Below are 9,157 nucleotides of genomic sequence, written 5' to 3' on the forward strand. Positions count from 1 at the left end.
CAACGGCGCCAAGTAGTAGTAGTCGCGGCCCTTGTTCGAGTTCGCCGCGCTTAGCCTCGCGGGCACGTAATTGTAGTCGGCCACGTGGGGCGCGATCCATTGGGGGGCCATCGCGTCCAGGGCCACGGGACGGTAGCAGAACGACGGCCCCCTGCCGGTTGCCGCCGCCGCCGCCGCGGCCGGGTGGCTGCGGTACATCGGGGGCCAGGGTCGGGATTGCTTCGAGAGCTCGAAACGGGGATCCATCCTCGGATCCAGCACTCGGATGTCGCCCATGTTCCACCAACCGCCTCGAACCGGACGTTTCACCTCGCGGCTGCGTATCGAGGTTGAAAAGTGGCGCGATCAATGAGCCACGCTTGCCCGGACGTTCATCTTACGATGCTTCTACTTTTGTCCTCGATGATCCTTCATCCCGCGGAAGAGATTTCAACGCGCGAGTCGGATCGTATTATCGTTTAAAGAAGGGAGGAGGGACGAGGTCGAGAACAAAGGATTTTCACCACTTTCCACACGTTTATCGGGAGCGGATGGATCTCACTTTCCTCTCGCTCCGCACTTTTCACTTCTTCGTCCTCTTCTTCGTCCTCTTCTTGGGAAGAGAGTTGCTCCGAAACGACGACGCGACTTGGTCTCGTTTTTCTTTTTTCTTTCTTTTTTTTTTTTTTTTTCCGTTGAAATTCGAACGAAAACGGGGGGGGTTTCGGGGGTTTTTTTTTTTTTTTTTTTTTTTTTACGAAACAGAGGGGGGAGAGATCCGTGGATCGTGGACCGCGCGGATCGGAGACGACTGTGCTCAACTGAGTACAGCGAACGAGTGCGTACTCGACGCGTTCTCGTCGAGCGACTTCGCCTCTCGTTGAGAAACGACCCACTTCTACTCGCGGGATTGAAACTTCATCTCCCTACCACTCCTCTACGACTCATCCCCGACGTATATCGGCGTCCGCGGCGCGACGCGAGAACGGTTTCGCTCGTGGACGATATCGCGACGGGTGGCCCGTTCATGATTAATTATTGACATCGTATTTACGCAATAATTTATCAGCGAATTTTCTTTGCAATTATTTCAATCGTAACTTTAAGAATGTTTTTGAAGAATCTTTTCGGTAATCGGTAAAAATTGATTTTTTTAATTTACACGAGATTCGAACTGTTTCAAATTCTTGTCCTCTCCATTGAACTTGATAGTTCTCTATTTCAAAATCAGGATAAAACGTAGAAACTTTTAATTATTGATAATTTACCGATGAATTATTTCAACCAATGTAATTTCTAAAATATTTAACCAATGTAATTTCTAAAATCTTCTCTGTAATTGGTAAAAATTTCTTTTCAATTTACACGAAATTCGAATTGTTTCAAATTCTTGTCCTCTTCATTGAACTTGATAGTTCTTTATTTCAAAATTAGGATAAAATGTAGAAACTTTTAATTATTGATAATTTACCGATGAATTATTTCAATCAATGTAATTTTTAAAATATTTAACCAATGTAATTTCTAAAATCTTCTCTGTAATTGGTAAAAATTTGTTTTTTTCAATTTACACAAAATTCGAACTGTTTCAAATTCTTGTCCTCTCCATTGAATTTGATAGTTCTTTATTTCAAAATTAGGATAAAACGTAGAAACTTTTAATTATTGATAATTTACCAACGAATTATTTCAACCAATGTAATTTCTAGAATGTTTAATCTTCTCTGTAATCGGTAAAAATTTGTTCTTTTCAATTTACACAAAATTTGAATTATTTCAAATTCTTGTCCTCTCCATTGAACTTGATAGTTCTTTATTTCAAAATTAGGATAAAACGTAGAAACTTTTAATTATTGATAATTTACCAACGAATTATTTCAACCAATGTAATTTCTAAAATCTTTTCTGTAATTGATAAAAATTTGAATTATTTCAAATTCTTGTCCTCTTCATTGAACTTGATAGTCTTCTATTTCAAAATCAGATAAAACGTAGAAACTTTCAAACTTTTAATAAAATCGATAATTTACCAACGAATTATTTCAACCAATATAATTTCGAAAATATTTAATCTTCTCTGTAATCGGTAAAAATTTGTTTTTTTCAATTTACACAAAATTCGAATTATTTCAAATTTCTCTCCATTGAACTTGATAGTCTTCTATTTCAAAATCAAGATAAAACGTAGAAACTTTTAATTATTGATAATTTACCAGCGAATTATTTCAACCAAGGTAATATCGAAAATGTTTTTGAAGAATCTTCTCTGTAATTCAATTTATACGAGATTCGAACTGTTTTCAAATTCTTGTTATTCTCCTTTTTATTGAAGTTGGTAGTTTTCTATTTCAAGATCACGATAGAATTATCGATCGCGATATCAATATGTTAAGTTGTATAAATAATTTATACGAGAAACTTTTAAATCTCGTTATCGTGGATAAAGGAATTTCAGCGGGGAAAAGTAATTTCGATGAAACGATCTAGAAGAATAATCGGTAGAAAACCGTCCTCGAGGGTACGCGCGAGAGAGTCGTGGTTAAGAACAAGAGGATTAAAAGGGTACCAAATTCCTTTTCTACGGTCTCCCTCGCTTTCACTACGACCATCATTTCAAGCTCGTTTTAATTCACTCAGGGAAATCATCGCCCATTACACGCAGGAAGTAAGAAGCAAGTGGGTGTAAAGAACTGATTCAACCGTCAACTCGAGCAGTGTTAAAAATTTTAATGCGAAAATAACTTTCCACGCGAGCTCGATCATGATTTTTCATCTTCTCCTTTTTTTTTCCCCCTCCTCTTCGCGCGAATAAATCGCAAACATTCACTGCTTCTTCGCTACTTTTATCAATATTCAAATTCTTTGTCGATCTTTAGAAATTTATCAAGCGATTAAACTTCTTCGCGTATCGTTCGAATCTTGCTTCGAATCCTCCTTTTGTCGTTCACGTCAAAATGAATCATCCACGGATAGTTTTTCTCCATCCGAGGAAAAAGGGAATCCTAAAAGGCGCATCATCAAAACGGGCTCAATTTTCCATCCCAGCTTTCTCCGATACGCTCCGTTAATAATTCGCGGCAATCCTCTCCTCTTTCTTTTATTAGCGGCAAGATATCGCGTGTCGTGGCCCGAGCAAGATTTCCTTTCGCTCGAAATCGAGCTTGCACGGACGATTCGATCGAAGAAAATATCGCGCGCCGATAATTCCGAATCGAGCGAAATTGCGCGGAAAACTAGCCGCCGATTTATATATATTGGTCAACGCGATCAATGATCGGCGATAATTGAACAGGTTGCAACGATCGGTTGGATGGCTCCATTATTCCGATCGAGTCACTTTCCCGAGTTAAACGGTCTCTCTGGTAGTTTTACACGCTCTGACGCGTAATCGATCGATCGATCGATCGTCGGAGGAATCCGATCGATTCGTTCGAGTAAAAGTGGTCGCCGATTTCGTACGATATCGATCAACGGTGAACTTTTTTCCCGAAACGGATGTCAAAATCGGGAGAAAACGAGGGAACGAATGCAGAGATCGGTAAGGGTATCTCGCGCGTATTTCAGAGAAAGTTGCCAAGCGCGACACGAAAAGTAAATTGACGTGATCCGGCCGTCCGCTTTTATGCCGATCATATCCGATTGGCACCGTGTCAAAACGAGTAAAACGTTTTTTCGCTCTTCGTGTTATCCGCTCGGCTATGAGTCCCCGCCCCATTCGTTTCGACGACACGCGAGTGATAAACGTCTTCCTTCTCCCTCTCTTCTTCGCCTTTACAGAGTTCTTCCACGATCGATTAATCGGTTCGGATGAAACAGGATGACAAAAAAAAATTTCAATCTTAATTTTACGTCCGCCCGTTTGCTTCGCGTCTGTCTATTTCGGCGACAAAATTTTTTTCTTCGACTCGAATTTATTTCTTCCTATTATCGATATATTTCTCGTATATCTTGGGTAAAACTATGCGTGGGCATTCTTAAGAGATTTTAAGCAGTGTAGAGAGAAAGTGGAGAATATGATTTTTTTTTTTTTTTTTTTTTTTTAGACACGAACGATAAGGAAATGCAGGAGAATTCCTATGGACAATGAAATTATAGCGTAGATATATCGTGAAAGGAGACTCGAGATGAATTGATGAATTATGACAGTATTGTGTTGCATGAATGTAAAAATTTTGTTTCGATAATTTTGCTAATTTTCTGGAGATTGTAAAGTATAATGAGATACTTCCTAAAAATAAAGCGATGAACCGTCTCTCTGAACAATTTGTGTTGACTTTCTAATGTTAATAATTACGCCATTGTTCCAAGTTTCACCGTTGAAACGACGAAAAGTCACGAAATAAAATGAAAACTCGTACGGTATTTCACTTCTTTCCTTTCTTTTCGTTCCTCTTCCTTATTACGTTCCACGCAATTTTATTCCGTTTTCCACGTTGAGCAAGGAGCAACAACGCCAATGTTTTCCAATCTCTTTATAATTGCCCGATAATCTTAAAACAAATTTCCTATTTTTCTATTTAAAAATTTAGCGCTGCAAATATAGCAATGAAACTGTATTTAACTGTATTTAAATCGCGGTTAAAAATAAAACGTCCCGACGATTCTATTTCCTGCCTACTTATATCTTTCTTTACGAATAACTTACCAATATGAATATTTATCATCGAGAGAAAGAGGATTCAGAAACGATGATCGATAATAAATCTTTCTCTCTACAGTTAAACTTTCCGTGTCGATTTATATATACACTCCTTAGCCGTAATCTTGCTTTCCTTGTCGCTTTCTATAAATTTAAATTCACTTTAAATTCGAATCATATTTACAACATCCGAGGATCGAAGGAATCTCATATTCCGCGGAGATCGCGTGCTCGCGTATCGTGGCCGTAATAATATTTTCGCTGCGAATAATTCATAGTTTAATAGATCCTCGAGTATACAAACACAGATATAACACATGTATCAGGGAACGTACTTTATTGTCTCTCTCTCTCTCCGTCGATCGTAATTGGATGGCGTGACACGTTTAAAATTAAATTGAACAATGATATCGAGTCTTAGTCACTGCCTCGTCGAATCGAAGGTCGAGCTCGCGTTCGATCTCGAAAATTAAAGCAAAATCCATTTCATTGTTTTTTTTTCTTTTTTTTCTCGCATATCGTGGCGCGCGTCCACCGTGTCTCGCGGCTTCGAGATATCGATCTTTTCGCTTGGGGAATCAAGAAACCGCGACGGTTTCGATTAAACGGTCGGCTATTCGATTCGATCGTTTCGTAATTCAACCGCTCGCGACAAAATTGAGACCTCCTAATCGGACGAGGAGCGTACACGTTTCGTACACATATTGCGCAACAACATCCTACACGCCGTTTTCTTTTCTTTTTTCTCTCCCTTTTTCCTCTCTCTTTCATCCGGTAGCCGGTGAAAAAAAAACGTATTTACCTGACTGATCGCAGCGTGCTCTCGCGAAAAATCTTAATAAACGAGATAAGCACGAGTGTGTGTTTCGCTTTGCGAGTACCTGTGCACGCCATTATCGCAATTATCTTTCGTCCGGTCGCGATACGCGAACCATGACTCGAGCCGAAAAACTCGGGTTGAACGCTGTAAAGCCGCGTGTGGAAATTCGAAGGTGCGGGCCTTCGCACGCTCCCGTCATAGCAATTATCTCGGTTGGAAACTCTCGATAAGGAGGAGTTTTTGCCCAAGGATGAATGAAATATTGCGTAAATGCAACCGAGGCCTTCCGCCTCGATTCGTTGGTCAATGAGTCATCGTTTTGAACGCGTTTCCGGTGAACTTGCGCGTACTCGTTTTCACCGTGCGATCGTTCCGGAACCCGAAAGATATCGCTCGTTTCGCGCAACGAGTCGGATGGACGGTGTTCGCTGGATGTACGCCCAATGTGCGTGACGTTCGTGGAATTTTTCATTCGGGCAGGGTTTGGTGGCGTGTACTAGGGCGTCGAGCGGAAATGGATCGATGTTCCAGAGAGAGTCGAACGAAATTTTCTGGATCGTTTGGTTCTAGAGGATGGCTCGAGACGTAGAGTGCGATATCGAGACGTTATTTTACGAAGTTGGTCAGCAATATGGTGATATATACGGAGTGGAATGCAACGTGGATATTCGAAACGATGTAAACTCGATTATACGGGAGCCTCGAATCGCAGCATGAATGCGCGCTGATCTGTAACGTATTTACAGGCTGACGGTTGCTGTAGAAATACGAGACGTTAGCGGAATGATCGGGAGAAAAGAGTGTGCTCGTGAAAATCACAAAGAATTTATAAGAAAGTTGATGACTATTAGATCCGCCTGGTCGGGTTCGTATCCGTTCGTGCAACGAACTTGTCCTACATACTTGTCCTTCAAGATTAAGTTAAAACTTAAGATAATGTTGTTTTATTCCGATATATAAATTTATTTTCGGTGGATACAGGGAATAAGAATGATATTCGAGCGAATTACAGAAAGCGCGATCTTGTTTCCTAACGAAATCGAAAGTCGCGGTGCTGGTATGCTTAGCGGGTATTGCAGAGTAGATTTTAAACGATTTTGCTCGTGGTCGATAAAACAGTACTCTCGGATGAATCGTAGAAACTGAAATACCGACATTTACAAATAGCGATTTTTTGTCCTTTGAAATTCAAAGTATCCTTGTTTTTTTTTCTTTTTAAAAAAATACGAAAAATTATATATTTTCATAATTATTTTATGCAACAATTATAGAAATAATCGTTAATAAATCTAGAAAACATTTATAACATTTCTATTTCTAATTACGGTACAACTTTAAATGAAATATCGCTCTATTTCATTACATTAATTACTATTATTAATTATTTTACCTATTTTACCTTATCTTAATAAGATTTGGTATAATTATTAGTGCAAGTCTTAAATTTCTTTCAATTTCTCTAATTTTTTAATTAATATATATCATAATTAAAGAATCTTTTTAAGAACTTTTTAGATTAAAGAAAACTTAATACTTTTACATTTCTTTCCACAGCACAACATATTAAAAACATATTTCAGATTTTATCTTTATGTTGCGGCATCAAATCTTTGTATAAATTCTCTTTGCCGGTTAATCGTTCCGATTGATTAAAGATTTGACCACAATCGACGTCAACGAAGCTTATCGTCGATAAAAAGCATAGAAAATTATAGTAAATCGGTCGATGAATCATAGAATAAAGAAAAGATATGATTTCACTGAATTATAAACATTTTAATGTTGTTCAAGCGCAAGACTTTCACCTAATTAACAAGCCATGAAGATAGATCCAATTTCCATTTCTCTTAATTCGAGCATTAAACTGGTCTCTTAAAATAAATCGATACGTATATATACTTGGTAATCGTCAGACACGTTTCACTCAACTTAATGAATCTATCATGTTTATGATGCTTCGATTATATTAAATGGTATCGTTTAATCAATATTCACTTCTATGGTGGTACTTACTTATTCCGCGGTAACGAGCCATTCGTATAATTCATGACGTTTAAAATTCTAAACAGAAACAGCGTTCAATGTGGATATATCAAAATTCAATAGAGTAAAGCAATTACAACCGATATCACGTGAATTGATATCGGACGGAGATACAGAAAAAAAAAAAAAAAAAAAAAAAAAAAAAAAAAAAAAAAAAAAAAAGAAAAAAGACAGAAATGCGATCGAAAGGATTATTGCAAAATTGCAATTGAAATCGATCGCCCTAGAAAAATTTTCTTCCCAAGTTTTAAGCATTTCGTAATCTGGATTTAATTAGCTCGTCAAATAGTAAAAGTAGAAAAGAATTCTTTGGCGAGAAATGTCAAGGTTCACTAGCCCTCGTTTCTAGATATACGCCGCGTGAATCACCGATTTCCTTGCACGACGCCACTTCGAACTTGACCTTATTTTCCGCATTTACGCTCCCCATCTTTCGATTCTTATTTCTCGCCGCGAATCTCACGATTTAATTGTTCCCTCCCTCGAGTTGCATGCAGCTAACTCGTTATCGAAGCGAAGCAAGAAAACGGTATCGAGTCTCAAAAGTTTCGCATCGATAGATCGGCAAAGGATTATTCTCTTTTTTTTTTTTCCAACGTGTAAAACGAGAATATTAACCTCGCAACAATAGATCTTGCGAATATAATAAGCAGAGTTAACGAGTCACGCTACGTTCATTTTTTTTTTTTTTTATTTCCTACATACTTGTTGCTGTACAATGATTATAAACGAATTCTCATCGACAGTATACGTTTCTCTCATTTTGACCGGACAAAAATCGTTGACCATACAAAGGCGAGCGTTTACGTGTCTCGACGCGAGTCAATTTTTGTTGCAACGGTACCGCCGATCTGTTTCGGTCAATCATCTTGGACGTCGTGGCACGAGAGACAAAACGGTTTCCGTGATTCGAAACGAACACGAACGACACGAAATCGCATGCGTGTCCCGGAAGTAAGCGAGCGTCACGTGCCGTTTCAAAACGTAAATCGGCTAGCCGCGATTTCAGGAATTAGGCCCGATTTGCGGATCGACCGGCGGAAAATGACTCGTCGTGCAACTTGTCGATTCATCCATCAGCCATCTCGACCGTTTGGAAATCGCGTTGCCCTGGTGTTCCTGGACGCCTGGGTCGATGGCCGAGATTGAAAGGAATCCACGTTAATTTCTCCTTTCCTTCGATTCGGTTTGTTCTAAGAGTTGCGCGATATAAATATATATATGAATATCCGTCCATGGAGGAATTTTTAATAAGCATCTAATTAAGCTTTGGTTCTAATTAGAGATGAACGGCAATGATTAACGCGAGGCGAGGAACGAACGCCTTGCTGGTTTAGTTTTCGTAGTAATTACCGTACTGTATTGTAATACTAATTACCGATTATAATAAAATATGGCAAAATGTATTAAATAATTTAGGGTGGATAATAGTCGAAAGAAATTTCAATAAATAGGTTGAAACGAGCAAAGATCTTTCTCAGGAAATAATGTATATAAACAATGATTTGTTAGGATAATTATCTTATTACGAGATATCTTCGAGGAAATGTTAATTGATACACGATTCGAGCGTGTGTGGAAATGGAAAGAAAAGGAGAAATGCAAAATTTTTAGAATCAATTAATTTGTTGTGGCGCGTTTCGTTGTAAAATTATTCGGTCTTTTCCTTTTTTTTT

The 9,157-nt window shown here is 38.6% G+C and overlaps 1 protein-coding gene across 1 annotated transcript in view; it reads right to left on the reverse strand.

Moving 5' to 3' along the window:
* The window catches only part of LOC102670996 (WD repeat-containing protein 47), a 15,094-nt gene extending 14,788 nt beyond the window's left edge, over positions 1–306 (reverse strand). Inside the window, 1 exon segment of the mRNA XM_031512641.1 lies at positions 3–306. Coding sequence (XP_031368501.1) covers positions 3–276 — 274 coding nt within the window. The 5' untranslated portion in view covers positions 277–306.
* Positions 307–9,157: the final 8,851 nt, after the last annotated feature.

This window comes from Apis dorsata, unplaced genomic scaffold, assembly GCF_000469605.1.
Source record: "Apis dorsata unplaced genomic scaffold, Apis dorsata 1.3 scaffold_486, whole genome shotgun sequence".
NCBI classification, from domain to species: Eukaryota; Metazoa; Arthropoda; class Insecta; order Hymenoptera; family Apidae; genus Apis; species Apis dorsata.